The sequence below is a fragment of the Ornithorhynchus anatinus genome, chromosome 2, assembly GCF_004115215.2.
Source record: "Ornithorhynchus anatinus isolate Pmale09 chromosome 2, mOrnAna1.pri.v4, whole genome shotgun sequence".
NCBI classification, from domain to species: domain Eukaryota; kingdom Metazoa; phylum Chordata; class Mammalia; order Monotremata; family Ornithorhynchidae; genus Ornithorhynchus; species Ornithorhynchus anatinus.
The window spans coordinates 64347701-64367079 of record NC_041729.1 but is presented as its reverse complement, the minus strand read 5'-3'; the positions used below and the strand labels follow the sequence as shown (position 1 = coordinate 64367079).

The 19379-nt window shown below is 45.7% G+C and overlaps 1 protein-coding gene across 1 annotated transcript in view; it reads left to right on the top strand.

Moving 5' to 3' along the window:
• The window catches only part of SLC22A2 (solute carrier family 22 member 2), a 44333-nt gene extending 26238 nt beyond the window's left edge, over positions 1 to 18095 (top strand). Inside the window, exons 7-11 of the mRNA XM_029057953.2 lie at positions 992 to 1206; positions 3324 to 3432; positions 6489 to 6601; positions 9072 to 9171; positions 16769 to 18095. Of these exons, the coding sequence (XP_028913786.1) occupies positions 992 to 1206; positions 3324 to 3432; positions 6489 to 6601; positions 9072 to 9171; positions 16769 to 16844 (613 nt within the window). The 3' untranslated portion in view covers positions 16845 to 18095. The remainder of the gene's footprint in view (positions 1 to 991; positions 1207 to 3323; positions 3433 to 6488; positions 6602 to 9071; positions 9172 to 16768) is intronic.
• Positions 18096 to 19379: the final 1284 nt, after the last annotated feature.

Here is a 19379-nt window from a genome sequence, read left to right as displayed (position 1 = left end):
AGACTGAGCTCCCCCCTTTTTCCCTCTGCTCCCTCTACCCCCCCCTTCACCTCTCCGCAGCTAAACCCTCTTCTCCCCCCTTTCCCTCTCCTCCTCCCCCTCTCCCGTCCCACCCCCTCAGCACTGTACTCGTCCGCTCATCTGTATATATCTCCATCACCCTATTTATTTTGTTTAATGAGATGTACATCACCCTGATTCTATTTATTTGCCATTGTTTTTATGAGATGTTCTTCCCCTCGACTCTATTGATTGCCATTGTTCTTGTCTGCCCGTCTCCCCCGATTAGACTGTAAGCCCGTCAAAGGGCAGGGACCGTCTCTATCTGTTGCCGATCTGTACATTCCAAGCGCTTAATACAGTGTTCTGCACGTAGTAAGCGCTCAATAAATACTATTGAATGAATGAATGAATAATTGGAAGGACGTAGCAGTCCCTGTCCTTCGTGGGGCTCACAGACTAAGTAGCAGGGAGACTAGGCATTGAATTTCCATTTTACAGATGAGGTAACAGGAACAGAGAAGTGAAACATTTTTCCCATAAAACCTTTTAGTGCACGATTGATTCATAAATGCACATTAAGCCTTTAAGTGTTAAACTGTAAACTCCTCCTCTAGTCTGTAAACTCTTTATGGGCAGGGAGCCTGGTCTTCTAATTCTGTTGCATTGTATTCACCCAAGCGCTTAGTACAGTGCTTAGCCCATGGTAAGTGCTCAATAAATACCATTGATTGATTAAGAGAATCTGTTCCCTCTAGAACTCTTGAGATACAGGCAGAAGCATCATGTTGAGTGAGTTTAAGCCCCTCCCCCAAATCCTGCCTGTATTTCAACTCCGGATTTCCACACTATTTTTCCAAACTGAATTGGGCACTTGACTGTCCCCCCCATAACTTGTTTCCAGGAGGGATTGGGGGTTCTCCCGGGTAATGACGAGCTTGTGACCGTTTAAAGAGGGTTAGCTTGGATTTGGATTTTGTTCTTTACCCAGGTTCACAAGTTCTGTGCTCTATCAGGGCCTCATCATGTACATGGGAGCCACAGGGGGGAACCTGTACCTGGATTTCTTCTACTCTGCCCTGATGGAGTTCCCCTCAGCCCTCATCATCATCCTCACCATCGATCGCATCGGCCGCCGCTTCCCGTGGGCCTTGTCCAATCTGGTGGCTGGGGCCGCCTGCCTTGTTGCTACTTTTATTCCCGGCGGTGAGTTCCTCGCTCTCGTCGTCTTCAAGTTTATTTGCCTGTGGAAGCTGGACCATCTCTGATCAACCTTACTGCAGGCACATCTCCTCCAAGAGGCCTTTCCTGACTAAGCCCTCATTTCTTCTTCTCCCACTCCCTTCGGCGTCATTCTTGCACTTGGATCTGTTCCCTTTATTCAACCCTCCCTCAGCATCACAGTATTTATGTACATAGTCTTTATTTATATTAATGTCTCTCTCCCCCTCTAGACTCTAAGCTCATTGAGGGCAGGCAACGTGTTTACCACCTCTGTTATATTGTCCTCTCCCAAGTGCACACGGTAAACACTCAGTAAATATGATTGATAGATTACTAAAAACCCAGAGCTGGCGTAGAGATAAAGTACATTTACCATGTGGCTCTTTGCAGGTCGAATGAGGAATCTCGCATAAGTTTAAGTGAAATGAATAAACTGCCTTGGACATTCTTTACAGAGAATCACTTTCCTTAAAAAATCTCAAAGTGCATTTTATGATGGTTGCAAGGCTCCAAATTTTCTGGAGCCCTCTGCTGGGACCATTAACTGATGGGACTTTGTAAAGAGTTCTCTGCTCGATATTGGGTGTAGCACCCTGTTTTTGGGGTTCCGAGAAATGAATTTGCATTGTTCTAATCATTACTTAACTTTTGCCTAATTTTGCATCTCTCTCTCTCTATATTACATATACATATTCCGTTGGATAAATTTATTATGGCAAAACTAGAATCACAACAGGAAGTACCTAGGGGCGGAGAGGAGAGATGACCTCGGGACTCTCCCAAGTGCTTACTGCAGTGCGCTGCACGCAGTAAGCGCTCAGTAAATCCCCCTGATGGGTGAATGACTAGTCTTCTGGCAGATTCACTTTGGCAGGAGGTTGGGTAAGATTCTTCCCTGAGAATTCCTGAATAAAGACAAGAGGGATTTTGGGCCAAGTGGGGAATCCGAGTTTCCTTTCAGAAGAGAGAGAGTGACCCTTGGGAGAGACTGTTCTCTTCAGAGAGGAAAGATTGGCTAAGAATACTCTGACCCTCAGCACAACGGTCAAACTCCCCCAAGGGTTGGAACACAGGGTCCAAGATTTCACTGAAAGGCACAGACGGGGCTAGTTAGGTCTGCTGCATCGGTTTCTTCAGCAGGAGCCAAGATTGAAAGGGGACAGATTTGGAATCCTTTTTGCTCAGCGAGAAAGCTGCCAAATTTTGTCTAATTTGACTCCTCTTTAGGCCTCTTAAGGAGTTACAGGCACAGTTTTCTACACAGGTAGATCCTTTCTAGTTGTTGATCAATCAGTGGTATTTTTTGAGTGATTACTGAATGCAGAGTACTGTACTAAGTGCTTAGAGGATTACAATATAACATTAAAACAGAAACATTCCCTGCCCACAGTGACCTTACAGTCTCGGTTCCTTCATATGAGAAGAAGACACCACCGGGGAGAAGCACTGTGGCTTAGTGGAAGCTAGAAGGACTTGAGATTTAATCCCGGCTCTGCCACTTGTCTGCTGTGGGACCTTTGGCAAATCGCTTAACTCCTTTCTGTCTCAGTTCCCTCATTTGTAAAATAAGGATTGGGATTGTGAGCCCCATGTGGGACCTAGGCTGTGTCCAATCTGATTACTTTGTATTTACCCCAGCACTTAGTACAGTGCCTGGCACCTAGTAAGAGCTTAACAAAAACCATAAAAAAAATTGACTATTAGTGCTTGGGGGGGCTGAAAAGACCAATGAGGGAGCCACAGTCAAAAAAGTTGTCTCTCTTTGTGTTGTTGTAATTAATGTTCGTAGCACCTAAAGGTAGATCAAGGTGGGGAATGGTGTTTTCACCGGGATTCTGAAGCAAGTCCCAGAATTTGAAGAAGGCTGAGTGCTGTAGCCAGAAGAGGAAGAAAAGGCAAACAGAGAGCCAACAGGGGTTCTTAGCATTTCTATGTCAACCGATCCCTCCAGCCAAAGCGAAACATTATATGTTTGTATTTATTTATTCACTTAGTTAATTAAACTGGGTGAATGTTGTTTCCTGACCCAGCTCAAAGAAGGGGACACCCTACTGAGCCTCCCCTACCCCCCACACGATCTATTTCTGTTTTCTTTCTAGATTTGTCCTGGTTAAAGACTGTGGTGGCCTGCTTGGGACGAATGGGGATTACAATGGCTTTTGAAATGGTTTGTTTAGTGAATGCAGAATTATATCCAACATTTGTCAGGTGAGTACAACTCAGCCAATTCAGGAGGGAGGGCCAATCCACAGAAATGCTCCAGAAATATTTATCGACTGAGCATGAAAAGCCTTATAGGAACAAGGCACAATAATTCCATGGACCATTTAATAATTAATTGTTGGCCAGCAACCATGGAATCACGTGTCTCACTCTAGGCTTCAAGGCTCTCCATCACCTTGCCCCTTCCTACCTCTCCTCCCTTCTCTCTTTCTACCGCCCACCCCGCACGCTCCGCTCCTCCGCCGCCCACCTCCTCGCCGTCCCTCGGTCTCGCCTATCCCGCCGTCGACCCCTGGGTCACGTCCTGCTGCGGTCCTGGAACGCCCTCCCTCCTCACCTCCGCCAAACTGATTCTCTTTCCCTCTTCAAAACCCTACTTAAAAATCACCTCCTCCAAGAGGCGTTCCCAGACTGAGCTCCTCTTCCCCCTCTACTCCCTCTGCCATCCCCCCTTTACCTCTCCGCAGCTAAAGCCTCATTTTCCCCTTTTCCCTCTGCTCCTCCACCTCTCCCTTCCCATCCCCACAGCACTGTACTCGTCCGCTCAACTGTATATATTTCCGTTACCCTATTTATTTTGTTAATGAATTGTACATCGCCTTGATTCTGTTTAGTTGCCATTGTTTTTACGAGATGTTCTTCCCCTCGACTCTGTTTATTGCCATCGTTCTCGTCTGTCCGTCTCCCCGGATTAGACTGTAAGCCCGTCAAACGGCAGGGACTGTCTCTATCTGTTGCCGACTTGTTCATCCCAAGCGCTTAGTACAGTGCTCTGCACATAGTAAGCGCTCAATAAATACTATTGAATGAATGAATGAAAGTGTCAAGTTAGCTCTCTGGCAAAAACTAATCCTCAACACCTGCGTTTAATCCATGTGCTTACTAACCTTTGGGTCCCTATTCGGAGTCCCTATTCTGATCTTAATCCCTATCCTTCACTCTTTGTTCTTTAACTCTAACAGTCAATCGGTCATATTTATGCAGTGTTCATTGTGTACAGAGCGCTGTACTAAGTTCTCGGGAGAGTACAATAGAACAGTCGGTAGACAGGTTCGTTTTCCACAAGGAGCCAACAGTCTAACACTAACCCAACCCGCAGAATGGGGCCTGAATTTTTGCTTTAAGGAGTTTTGTTAATTGCAGTTGCGGTTGAAAATTGGGAAGCATCAGAGCCTTCCAAAGCTCTAGTCAGAAACATCAGCAGCATCAGTTGTATACATTAAATGCTTGCTCTCTTCTGAGCACTGGAGGAAGTGCAGTACAACTCAGTACAGTGCTCTGCACCCAGCAAACCCTCAATAAATCGCTAATAAATTGATTGAACGAATGAACAGAGTTGTCAGACGCGTTCCCTGCCCACAGAGAGCTTAGAGTCCAGAGGGCGAGACAGACTTTAATATAATTAAATATTTATACTATATAATTTAGAGATACGTATATAAATCAGTGCTTTCAGCTGCCTTTCTCTGGCTCGGAGAAGTCACCAAGAGCCTCTTGGTGTCAGCTGTGGCACTGGAAGGGGCCGGTATCAGACATTTGGTCACTCTGAAGTGGAGAAAATTTTGCCACCCCTCTTCCATTTCATATGACATGGTTACGACGGGCTTCGAGTGGTACCCTGAGCATATAGTGTAGTATTGTGATGTCATATGGAAAACTGTGAGGAGAATTTTGACCTTCTTTAATATGGTATTCCTTATTAATAATAATATTTATGATCCTTGCCAAGTGCTTACTGTGTGCCAGGCACTATTCTAAGCACTGGAGTTATATACAAGCTAATCAGGTTGGACACAGTCCCTGTCCCACGTGGGGCCTCACAAGTCTTAATCCCCATTTCGTAGATGAAGTCACTGAGACATAGAGGAGCGAAGTGACTTTCCCAAGGTCACGCTGATGGAGTCAGGATTAGTACCCAGGTCTTCTGACTCGGAGGCCCATGCTCTTTGGCCTCAAGATGCCACTGCTTCTCATTTACCCACTCTCAATCAAAGCCTTCCATCCTCCACTTGGGAGGATGAAGCTAAAAATCATTATGGTATCCTTCCTGTGGTTGAGAACCATCGTATTGCCCTTCCAGTTCCCTATTCGATCCAGGAGTATAGTGCAGAAGAGAGTAGGAGAACATCCCTTGTGCTAACTGTGACCTTAGGGCACTTGATAGTCACCCTTTTCCGTGCACTTATGTACATATCTTTAAATCATCTCATAAATCACTTATTTATAATAATGTCTGTCTTCCCCTCTAGACTGTAAGCACATTGTACTCTCCCAAGTGCTTAATATAGTATTCTACTATAATAAGAACTCACTAAATACCACTGATCGATTAAGGCCAGGGTGAGAAGACATGATTGAGCCTGATGAGGAGTCAAGGGGGGGGGGTGGGTGTCTGAAGCTGTTGGCAAGTTTGAATTCCGATGTGAGGGGATAGTAAGGCCTTCTTGGAGAAAAGGGGCACCAAATCAGCTTAACCAGATACAGAGCCCTCAACTCTACCTATCCTCAATGTTCACCCCACCCTCAGCTCCACGGCACTTAGGGGCATATCCGTAAATTATTTGTATTGTCTGCCCCTCACCTAGTCTGTAAGCTCCTTGTGGACAGGGAATGTGTCTGCCAACTCTGTTGTGTGTTCACCTAAGCCCTCAATAAATACTGCAAACAGTAAGCACTCAATAAATACAACTGATTGAGAGGGAGAGTTTTACCCAAAGCCAGATAAAGTCAGAGAAGATTTATGGGAGTGGCAGTCTGCTCGACAGATTAGACACCTTTGGGAAACAAGTGGGGTGTATTTTCATGAATTCAGGTGCAACTTGATCATTAAGTATTTGTCCCAAAGGTTCGTTCTTTTCCCAGTGATAGGGAGAGAGTTTTTGGCCAAACTTTCTGCATATATAGGCAGCTTTGGGGTCCTTTAAACACCCAATTTCCCGGTCAATCGTGTATAGGTTACTAGTATTATACACAATGTCGAGATAGTTTCTCATATTAAATTCGAGCCCAGTGAGTTTTTCCCACTCCCTCCATTTTGCCAGGAACCTCGGAGTGATGGTCTGCTCTTCTCTGTGTGATATTGGAGGGATCATAACCCCCTTCATCGTCTTCAGACTGACCGAAGTTTGGCATGAGCTGCCGCTTATTTTATTTGGTAAGTCTTCACTTAACACTGGGCAACTGTGGTCATTTCTGCCACATTCCACTCAGTGGACCTTGCAGAAAAATGATTTCTACTCCTGGGGAGGTTCAGAAGAAGAGATACCTCAGCCTTTCAAGAGCACACACATGTTTTCCATCTGGCATGACAAAGGCTCTCGTTTGGCTTCTTTTTTTTAGTGATATTTGTTAACTGCTTACTATGTGCCAGGCACTATATTAAGCACTTCCTGGGAAGATTCCAGAGAAAATGAAACCCAGCAGGTAGTTTGGGGATGATGAAGAAAGGCAACTCAGCTAGAATCTCTCAGTTCAAAAGCCATAAAAATTAGGGATTTTTGCCTTAGAGATTCTGACTCAAAATAAGTTTGACTCTTGGGGAGCTGAATCGACCCTTTCAGGTCCTTAAGGGGGATGTCCAGTGTTCACCGGTATGTGCTTCTCTACACATCCTAAGGGAAGAACTTTGGCCGCCTGTTCATTTTTATTAATAATAATAATAAAAAGAAGAAGATTTTGTTATCACAAGTACTGTACTAAGCTCTGGAGTAGATGAAAGGTAATTACGTACCACATGGGGCTCACATTCTAAGTAGGAGGGCGGACAGGTTTTGAACCCCCATTTCGCAGATGGCACAGAGAAATTAAGCGACTTGCCCAAGGTCACATAGCAGGTACGTGGTGGAGCCGGGATTAGAAGCCAGGTCCTCTGACTCCCAGGTCCGTGCTCTTTCCAATAGGTCAGGCTGCTTCCCTTAAGGCCTGTTTGGAATTGTGGAGGCAAAGCTTGAAATTCAAAATCTGTCAACCCTGTTTAATGGGGAAAAGAGAGGATCTCTGATAGGCCTGCTGGATCAGGCAACGTCTCCCAACCAAACTGGGAGCCAAAGTGCATAATACTTGAGTCTTCTATGAGGAGCCTTGGAATCTGTCACCCCCTCGCCATTACCCCATACTTGTACCAGAAATTCATCCAACAGGATGCTTTAATATAGGCAAGTGCAATTTTAAATTTCTGGGCCAAATCCAGATGCGAATTAATCACTGTCAGTGGTATTGATTGAGAGCTTACTGCTAGCAGAGCACCGTACTAAGCGCTCGGGAGAGTACACTAGAGAAGCAGTGTAGCTCAGTGGAAAGATCACGGGCTTGGGAGTCAGAGGTCACGGGTTCGAATCCTGGCTCTGCCACTTGGCGGCTGTTTGACTGTGGGCAAGTCACTTAACTTCTCTGTGCCTGTTACCTCATCTGTAAAATGGGGATTAAGACCGTGAGCCTCACATGGGACAACCTGATTACCCTGTATCTACCCCAGCGCTTAGAACAGTGCTCTGCACATAGTAAGTGCTTAACAAATACCAACATTATTATTATTATTACAATATAACAATATATCACATTCCCTGCCCACATTGAGCTTACAGTCTAAATTCATATTGGGAATAATCCAAGAATTATTTGATTCAGCACCAGAGAGCCCAGCAAGACCGTACACTGTTTAGCCATCCGACATGCCCCACTAGAACTATCATCAATCAATAAATGATCATTTACAATCAAAAGGAGGAGACAAACCAATACTGATGGGGTAATCATGGAAATGATCATTTATCATGATACGCCTGTCTCTTTGACTTTTATTTCAGGTCTATTGCTCAGATGATTGTGTGACAGTAATGCTCTGTGCAACGTAAGCTCGATGTGGGCAGGAAATGTCTGTTTATAGTGATATTGTACTCTTCCCAGCGGTGGGTACAGTGCTTTGCACACAGTGGTCAATAAATACGATTGAATTGCTCTTGAAACAGTGCTCCCTCAACAGTGCTCAGCAGGCCCAGTCAAAACACTTTCAAAGCTGTAGGGAGCGCTACTGCCCTTTGTCAGTCCGCAAGCTCAGAGCTCAGGATAGTACATCCTTCTGCAGCCTTTAAAGGCTCTTGCAGGGGGGAAGGAGCCTTTTTTAGAGACGTCTTGGGCTTCTTGGACTTAATCCAATCTAAATTTACGGTCAAGTATTAAAATAACTTCCACAGTTCTGCCATACCCCCTTTATTTCAGTCGGGATGCTCTGGAGTGTAATAAATTAATTCCAATCAAAAATGTCCTGACTTAAGTGCGTAAATGGACGAGAAGGAGATGGAGTTGTGTAAGTTCTTGCACCATCGTTTCCAAATCCGGGAGAAGGGGTTAGGAGGTTTGCTTCATTTTCTTTCTAACGGGTCTGGGCCCGGGTTTTGAGATATGTAGGCATTTTAGTTTTAGCTCCTTGTTAAGTGGAAAAAAAAAATTCCCTCCATTTTTGACTGAATTCAAATCCAAATGTACTTTAAGTGTATTTTTGCATCCAAAAACATATTCACATTCTAAAATGACCTCCCTTCTTATCTGTCGTCAGTCCTTCAGAAAACAGAACTTCTAAAAGTTTGCTGTTGGTTTTTTTTTTTTAAAAAACGTCCTCTTTTAAGGTGTGGTGGGCTTAATCGCTGGTGGAACAGTATTACTTCTCCCGGAGACCAAAGGCAAAAAGCTACCAGAGACCATTGAAGATGCTGAAAACTTGAAGAGGTAAGGATCACTACCTGCAGGTAGAAGTACAGGCCAAATAGAAACAGTAGGGTCTAGTGGGTAGAGCCTGGGAATTAGAAGGACTTGGGTTCTAATCCTGACTCTGCCTCTTGTATGCTCTGTGATCTTGGACAAGTCACTTCATTTCTCTGTGACTCAGTTACGTCATCTGTAAAATGGGGATTAAGATTGTGGGGCAGGGACTGGGCCTGCGACCAACCCGATTTACCCCAGTGCTCAGCATAGAGCCTGGCACAATACGATAAAAAAGAAAACACTAAGCCCACAAACCTGATTGCTTGTGTCTACCCCAGTGCTTAGTACAGTGTCTGGAACATAGCAAGATCTTAACAAATACCATAGGAAAACCCCCAAACCAAAAAACCTGATTAGCTGGTTTCTCCCTCAGCACTTAATACACTGTCTGTCACATAGTAAGCGGTTAACAGATGCCACTGAAAGAAAATATCCGAGAGGGCTCCAGACATTCAGCTGGTCCGTTTTCTGTCATTTATAAGGGTTATGTTGCGAGAGGAGGCGAGATTTTCTTTGCACTTCATCCATCTTAGTCCCCACTGGCCTGCAGAAGCCAACACCGTCTGCATTTCAGTGGCGGAGGACGATGGGGAACTGGAAAAATCAGCTGTTCCAACCACAGGGACAGATCTGTGTGGGATCTTTGGTTTCCTCAGGTGGGCTGGGCTTTCCCTCATCGGACAGAGGGGCTGAGGATCCGTGGGAAAACAAATCAAATGTGAAGACGACCGCAAATGCTTCTCTCTTCAACTCTCAGGGTCTAGGTAAAGATTCTAGCAGCCAGTAATCAGATGGTTCAGTATTAGGGGAAGACCCATGTTGGGTGGAGGAAGGGAGAGGCTTCCCAAGCTGGACCGGCATGATGGTCCATGCTGGATGGGGCGGGAGCTCCCAAGACTCCTCTTGACATTTTCCAGGTTAAGCACATTTTGAATTTATCTTCCGGTTGCACCGCACTGAAGATTTTTCAGATTTCTTCTGCCCTGTTTATGGCCGTAGGGAGGAAGCTTAGTTCAGACTGGGAGCCCCAAGCGGGACAGGGACTCTGTCCAACCTGATAACTTGCATCTACCCATTTGTGTAGAACAATGCTGGACACATAGTAAGCGCTTGACTAAAACAACGGTAATAATAATGGTGATAATATATTGCTCTTATTAGAAAAGCGCTCCGTTCATGTGACTTCACTTTTAATTTCGTTACGTATTATTATAATCATATTATTATATTGTTATTTTTAGAAAATCACTCCATTTATGTGACTCCTCCTTTAACTTCATTATATATTACTATAATTATATATTATTTTATAGTATATTATTAGACGCAGCATGGCTTAGTGGAAGAGCACAGGCTTGGGTGTCGTAGGTCGTGGGTTCTAATCCCAGGTCCTCCACTTGTCTACTGTGTGACCTTGGGCAAGTAACTTCACTTCTCTGTGCCTCAGTTAGCTCATCTATAAAATGGGCATTAGGACTGTGACCCCCAGATGGGACAACCTGATTACCTTGTATCTACCGCAGCGCTTAGAACAGTGCTTGGTACACAGAGTAAGCCCTTAATAAATACCGTTATTATTATCATTAGAAACGGACTCTGTGACTTCACCTTTAACTGCATTATTTATTATAATAATCATATATTTTATTATATTAATAGATATTTAAATATTATTTTATTGGAAAATCATTCCATTTTTGTGCCTTCACCTTTAACTTCATTGGGTTTAGTTAATCTAAACTGAATGTTTAGTTCTGGGTCCTCTTCTTTTCCCCATCTACATCCACTCCCTTGGAGAACTCACTCACTCCCATGGCTTCAACTACCATCTTTATACAGATGATTCCCACATTTATCCCTCCAGCCCTGACCTCTCTCCTTCTCTGCAGCCTTGCACTTCCTCCTGCCTTCAGACATTGCTTACCTGGATGTCCTACCGATGCCTCCAACTAAATGTGTCCAAAACAGAACTTCTCATCTTCTGAACTGTGACTGTCCCCTCACTGTAGAGAGCGCCACCATCCTCCTTCTCTCATTAACCCATAATCTTGGCATTATCCTCACCTCATCTCTCTTATTCCACTCACGTATTCCAACTGTTACCAAAGCCTGTCAGTTCTTCCTTCAAAACCACTAAAATCTGCCCTTTCCTCGCCATTCAAACTGCTTCTATGCTGATCCAAACACTTATCCTTTTCTGCCTTGACTACAGCCTCTGCATCCGCTGTCTCCAGTCTCCCCCAACTCTGGTCCATACTTGACTCTGCTGCCTGGATCTTTTTTTAATCTGTGCAATTCACATCTCCCCATTCGTCAGGAACCTCCCATGGTTGCCTATCCACCTACCCCTCAAATGGAAACACTTTCTCATCAACTTTTAAATGCACATTCAGCTCACCCCCTCCTACTTATCTCTCATCTCCTAATACAAACCAGCCTGCACAATTTACTCCCCTGATGCCGGCTTCCTCACTCTGCCCCGATCTGGTCTATCTCGCCACTGACCTCTTTTCCCAGTCCTCTCTCAGACCTGAAACTCCCTCCCAACTCCATATATGCCATATGCAGGATTTCAGTAGGACTTTGATAATGGGATATGAGAGGAAAAGTGAGCTTCAGGCCAGGGGGAATATGTGAATTCCAGGCAGTGAGACGGATTTTATAGGTTTTTATATCTTGTCTCTTCCCCATCACCCTTTTCCTGCAGTCTCTTATGACCCATGTGCTTCTACACCCTTTGCCTTAGGTCGCCTGCAGCAGTCTAGAGAGGGAGGATGCCTCTATTCTTTTGTTTTTTTTAATGGTATTTGTTAAGCGCTCACTATGTGCCAGATACTCGCCTCTCGGGGTTGTACCTGGAGAGTACTCCACTAGTCTCGACTTTGGGAGGAAGAGGCAGGCAGAGGCATATCCATTCCATTCCTAGCTTGGACAGTGGCTAGCCAGTGGAAGGCAGTCTGCTACAAGTCAAAACTCACCTGTGCTGGGCAGCAGCGGCACGGGAGAGAGTCGAGAGCAGAGACTCAGGTTTACTGCGCGGAGGGAGGCAGTGGTAAACCGGTTCCGTATTTTTACCAGGAAAACGCTATGTATACACTACCAGAAGATTGCAAATGGAGGTGGGGCGTTCTGGGAGAGATGAATCCGTGAACACGACTCAACAGCATAAGGCAACAATGCGCCAGGCACCGTAATTAGTACTGGTGTAGATTAATCAATGAATCCATCGTATTTATTGAGCACTTACTACAAACAGAACAGAGACTAACTGCTTGACAGAGCACAATCCAACAGAATTAGCAGACGCGTTCCCTTCCCACAACGAGCTTACGGTCTAGAGGGGGAGACGGACATGAAAATAAATAAATGAGTAATTTATACTGTATATTTCAAAGATAGGTACCCAAGCGTTGTGGGGTTGGGAGTGGGGCGAATATCAAATGCCCAGAGGTCATTAGATAGAAGCAGATCAGGTTGGACACAGTCCCTGTCCCACAAGGGGCTCACAGTCTCAATCCCCATTTTCCAGGTGAGGTAACTGAGGCCTAGAGAGGTTAAGTGACTTGCCCAAGGTCACACACAAGACAGGTCCCTCTGCCTCCAAGACCTGTGCACTATCCATTAGACTACGCTGCTTCTTCTGTGGCAGGAGCTTCATTTCGAAGCCTACAATTGCTTGCCTTTGGGCTCCTTTTCCGTGAATATGTGCCCCTGGGATCGGCTGAAAACCTTCCAGGGTGCTGAACTTGCTGCCATAATCATGTCCAAACTGTTCTTTCTGGGCCCCTCCATTAGTAGGTCCATTCTTGGTCGCGGGGCCTGCTGAGCCATGGAGCCCCTCCTTCCCCCATCATCTGCTGGGAAGTATAGGAGGCATCCAATCAATCAGTCAGTCATTAGCATTTATTGAGCCCTTACAATGTGCAGAGCTCTTGTCTGCCGAGTGACCTCGGGCAAGTCGTTTCACTTCCTCTGTGCCTCAGTTACCTCATCCATAAAATGGGGATCGAGACCGTGAGCCCCACCTGAGATGGAGTGTGTCCAGCCCAATTTGCTTGTATCCACCCCAGGGTTTAGTACAGTGCTTGGCTCATGTAAGCACTTAGCAAGTGCCATAATTATCATTACTATCATTACAATCCAACCGAATTAGCAGACGTGTTCCCTGCCCAAAATGTGCTTACAGACTAGAGGGGGAGACAGAAATATAAGTGAAGGAGAAATTTAGAATATGTCATTTCAAGATATGTACCTAATTGCTTTGAGGTTGGGGTTGAGGCAAATATCAAATGTCCAAAGGACACAGATCGAAGCGCTTAGGTGACACGGATGGAAGAGGGAGTCGGGGAAAAGGGGGCTTAATTGGGGAAGGCCTCTTGGAATGCTTTGGAGGTGGACAGAGTGGTGGTCTGGCATATAGGGAGGGGGAGAGAGTTCCAGGCTAGGGAGCGGATGTGGGAAGAGAGAGAGAGGCACAGTGAGTAAGCTGGCACTAGCGGAGCGGAGTGTGTGGGCTGGGCCGTAGTGGGAGGACAAGAATTGACTTCCAGATGGCGGTAGTTCCAGCAGCCCCCAGAATCCACTACGTCCTAGTAAAAGCCCCTCCGGGACATACCCCAGCCCCCACTGCCCTAATGAGGGAAATGTGAGGCCATCGGAGGATTGGGATTAGGTTGGGTTCAGATCGCTTTCTTAGGGTTGAGGGAGAGACCAGCCCATTCAGCCTAGGAGGTTGGAATCTGAGGTGCTGGCGTGCTGCCCTGAGTGGTGGTGGTTTTTTCATTTTTATTCTGGTGCACTGGGATCAAATCCCAGAGGGGGTGAATCGGCTTGGTGTAGGGATTGGGAGGAGGCTGGCTGGCTCAGTTGGATGGGCTGGCATTTGCAAAGGTCTACTCCAGGAGTAGGCTTGGGAGAAGGGAGGTGTGTGTGTGTTCGCGGGTATGTACGTGTGCACGCATGCGTGCTGGGGTGGGTGGCGGCGGTGGGGAGGGAAGGGGGTGTCTGCTGCAAAGCAGTGCCTGGGCAGGAGAAAAGAGAGCGTGAAATGTATTTCATAAAGTCTGGCCAGTTTCTGAAGGGCTCTGATGTCCAGTCAATCGATATTATTTATTGAGCTCTTAGTTGGTGCAGAATACCGTACTGAGAGCTTGGGAGAGAACAATAGAGATTGTAATCAGTCAGTCGGTGGTGTTCCGTGCACTGTACTAAACGCTATGGACAATACAATACCACCGAGTTGGTTGACACAGTCTCTGTCCTCAAAGAGTTTACCGTCCAGGAGGGGCGACAGATGATAAAATAAACGCCAGGTAGAGGTAAACAACAGAGTTGAAAGACATGTACATATCTCAGATCAGGAGTTTGCATTTCGTGAGGAGGAAGATAGCTTTAGTGACACCATTTATGATGGCAGCACTTAATGAGCGGGCACTTGCAATCAATCAAATTTATTTATTTAAATAAATAAGCCCTGGGGTAAATATAAATTAATCAGGTTGGTTGCACTCCAGGTCCCCCATGGGGCTCACAGTCTTCATCCCCATTTTACAAACGAAGTAACTGAGGCACAGAGGAAGTGAAATGACTTACCCAAGGTCACACAGTAGAAAAATCAATTCATCAATCAGTGGTATTCATTGAGCACTATCTATGTGTAGAGCACTGTACTAAATGTTTGGAAGACTACTATACAGCAAAATTAGCAGACATATACGCTGCCCATAATGCGCTCACAAGATATAACCGGTGGCTCAGTGGAAAGAGGCCGGGCTTGGGAGTCAGAGGTCATGAGTTTGAATTCCGGCTCTGCCACTTGTCAGCTGACTGTGGGCAAGTCACTTCACTTCTCTGTGCCTCAATTACCTCATCTGCAAAATGGGGATTAAGACTGTGACCCTCATGTGGGACACCCTGATTACTCTGTATCTACCCCAGTGCTTAGAACAGCGCTCTGCACATAGTAAGCGCTTAACAAATACCAGCATTATTATTGAAGAAACTCGAGGCTCTTTCCTTTGATACAGTCGATAACATTGCTGCTGTAGGTATTCGTGTGTCATCTATCTCGCGGACTTTGCTGTACCTCTCACGTCAGTCCCGTTCTCCAAGATCACGGTGAGAGCTTAATTCCGTCGTGGCGTGGAGTCGTTCATATTTTCAGCAGCAGCCAGACTGCCCAAAATGTCTCCCCATTTCAATTCCAATTCCATTCCAGTTCGAATTCCCCTTTCTAGTCTCCACGCACCTACTACACTGACCCACTCTGCTCCTCCCCCTCTCCCTTCCCATCCCCTCAGCACTGTACTCGTCCGCTCAACTGTATATATTTTCATTACCCTTTTTATCTTGTTAATGAAATGTACATCGCCTCGATTCTATTTAGTTGCCATTGTTTTTACGAGATGTTCTTCCCCTCGACTCTATTTATTGCCATTGTTCTCGTCTGTCCGTCCCCCCCGATTAGACCGTAAGCCCGTCAAACGGCAGGGACTGTCTCTATCTGTTGCCGAGTTGTTCATTCCAAGCGCTTAGTACAGTGCTCTGCACATAGTAAACACTCAATAAATACTCTTGAATGAACTGTAAAGCTCCTTGTGGGCAGGAGACATCTCTACCAACTCTGTTAAATTGAACTCTCCCGAGCACTTAGTACACGGCTCTGCACACGGTGAGTACTCACTAAGAAGCAGCGTGGCCTAGTGGATAGAACACAGTCTTGGGAGTTAGAAGGACCTGGGTTCCAATCCCAAGCTCTGTCACTGGTCTGCTGTGCGACCTTGGGCAAGTCACTTCCCTTCTCTGTGCCTCAATCACCTCATCTGTAAAATGGGGACTAAATAATAATAATGATGTTGGTATTCGTTAAGCGCTTACTTTGTGCCGAGCACTGTTCTAAGCGCTGGGGTAGACACTGGGGAATCAGGTTGTCCCATGTGAGGCTCACAGTCTTAATCCCCATTTTACAGATGGGGTAACTGAGGCCCAGAGAAGTTAAGTGACTTGCCCACGGTCACACAGCTGCCAAGTGGCAGAGCCGGGATTCAAACTCACGACCTCTGACTCCAAAGCCCGTGCTCTTTCCACTGAGCCACGCTGCTTCTCTGAAGACTGTAAGCCCCATGTGGAACAGGGACTGTGTCCAACCTGATTAGCTCGTTACCTACCTCGGTGCCTGGTACATAGTAAGCACTTAACAAATACCATTAAAAGTGCTTAGTACCGTGCTCTTCACGCGGTAAGTGCTCGGTAAGAAGCATTGTTGTCTCGTGTGCTCATTTGTAGATTGTTCTGGCAGTTCTGCTTTGTTGAACGTGCTTCATGATTGATATGAAACACAGAGATACCTCTGTGAGTGCCAGAGGATTTGGAGATCTGTAACGAAGCCAATAAAAAGCCGTTTGAACATCCTTGCTTTTAGATTCCCTTTTCTGTCTCCATTGAATTATAATGATTTGCTCTCCTTCTGCCTTGGCTCTTTCCCTTTGATTTTCTGATGAGTTCATGGGCTCTGTGTTCCAAACTGTATTGTGGTTGATAGTGATTTTGGTTTTCTTTTTAGTCACCGCCAGAAGGAGAAGACCAAAGAAAAGTTGATTTATCTTCAAATCCAAACATCGGAGTTAGCAAAAAACTAAGAATCAGATCTGAGGTTTGCCCAAGGATGTCATGGCGAAGACCAGCTGTCTGAACCCGTCTCTCCTTTATCTCTACTGATTTTCAGGATTCATCATGTTCATCTGCTCTCAAGGGACTGTGTCACTGCCAAAACAGTGTTCTCCAGTCTGCTTTCCTTCCACCCTAACCGGATACTGAATTAGTGGTCTTGTCTTATGCTTTTGAGTTGTCTCAGATCCATAGTGACCCCACTGATACATCTCTCCCAGAACACCCCACCTCCATCTGCAATCATTCTGGTAGTGTATCCACAGAGTTGGCTTGGTAAAAATACGAAAGTGGTTTACCGTGGCCTTCGTCCGCACGGTACACTTGAGTCTCCACCCTCGACTCTCTTCCATGCCACTGCTGCCCAGTACAGGTGAGTTTTGACTCGTAACAGATTTATTTCCACTTTCTGGCCACTGGCCAAGCTAGGAGTGGAATGGGTAGGCCTCTGCTTCACTCCCCCTCCCGTAGTCAAGACTGGTAGAGTGCTGGAATCCCTCCAGTTGCGATCCTGAGAGGGTGAATTAGTGGGACCCACAGTATTTATCTTTTCACATAGAGGTGGGAGAGGAGACGGGCTCCTCCCCAATTGGCCAGAAAATCTTAAGGCCCTCCATCACATGAATTCTGCCTCATCCATCATCATTGGTATTTACTGAGCACTTACCGCATGCAGAGCACTAAATGCTTGCGAGAGAGGTGTCTAAAACTGGATATACACGTGTTCAATAGCTCCTCTTATTCTCCATATCAAGAATCTGCTTTTGATTTACAGGATGCTTGCCTATATTAGCAAAATATCGTATTTTGGTTTTTTTAAGCCCAGTTGCTTGAGATGTGCAAATAGCTCATTCCATCAAGCTAAGATTTAAAAGTCAGACTGACTGACGTTCATGGTTATTCAGGGAAATAAACAACTCCCAGGTCTGCCTCTCTAGCTTCCTAATGGAGATAAAGACACACATACTTCAATTGCTTACAGAGGGCAAATAAACAAGAATTTGAAAGCAGAGGAGGAATTTGAAATAAGGGGGAATTCTCGCTAGGTTCTAAGAACTGATGGACCATTTTTAGGAATAAAGTTTCTGTGACCTGCAATTTCTTTGATTTCTGTATCCTATCCGTGTTGTAGCAGTGGGTGGATTTCCTCATTAAAGTGATAGAATATGTTAGTCGGCCACCCTGCTCCGATTGAATCATTAAAAAATCTCTTTTCGAATGCATCTGATCACCATCTCTCCCATACTGGGATTCGTTCTGATCCAGTTATGCTAAGCAACTCCCACAAATGGCAGCTCATTGAAAAATCTGGGTGTAGAGAGTAGAGTGCCCTGGTTTCTAGAGGCGTTGTTCGGTCCCCTGCCCTGAGAGTCCCAGTTCTGGTTGGCTACTTTGGAGATCGGGGCCACCTAGAAGCTGGAAATGTACCGCCTTGGAAAATGTTTTGAATGGAGATTGAATGGATACTAATATCCAGATGAGTAACTAAATTCCTGAATTGTCCTGTGCAACGGGGGAAAGGGTGGGAGAGGGCCCGAGCTTCTGTTCTGGTTGGGTGGGTGGATGCTGGTTACTTTGATCTCATGGAAAGCAAAACAAGCCTTTGTTGCCCTCTGGACTGTAAGCTCATTGTCATCAGGGAATGTGTCTACCAAACTCTGTTATACTGAACTCTCCCACACACTTCATATAGTGCTCTCCACACAGTAAGGGCTCAGTACATACCATCGATTGATGGATTGATTGTACAGGGTTATTTGAAAGGAGTTTTTTAAATGGTATTTAAGCATTTACAATGCTCCAGCCACTGTACGAAGCGCTGGGGTAGAGATAAGATAATTAGGTTGGGCACAGTCCACGTCCCACATGGGGCTCACGGTCCTTAATCCCACACTTGGTAATTGAGGCCCCCGAGAAGTGAAATGACTTGCCCAAGGTTACACAGTGATTAAATGGCAGAGCCGGGATTAGAACCCAGATACTTTGACTCCCGGGATGTTTTCTTTCCACTAGGCCATGCTGCTTTTCAATTTGCTCATTTCTCGGTCAAGGCCTCCATCCTGCATTTGGGAGAATGAGGCAGAAATCATTTTCGCATCTCTGCAGTTATGCTTCGGGAAACAGTGTGGCCCCTTGGCAAGAGCCCAAGGACCTGAGTTCTAATCCCCGCTCTGTGTGACCTTGGGCATGTCACTTAATTTCCCTGTGCCTCGGTATCCTCATCTGTAAAGAGGGGATTCAATATGTGATCTCCTTACTCTTTAGACCGTGAGCCCCAGGTGGGACAGGGACTGTGTCCAACGGACCCGGTAATCTTCTATCCACCCTAACGCTTAGTAGCTGGGCACTGATTAAGCTCTTCACCAAGACGACGACAAGTATTGATTCTCATCTCTTGATCTGTAATGATAACACTCTTGCCTATCAAGTAATAAACACTGCTCTCTTCCACGAGCTTCTGACGCCTTTTTTCAAGTGTAAGGTGGGTTCGCTCTCCCGTGTGTGAC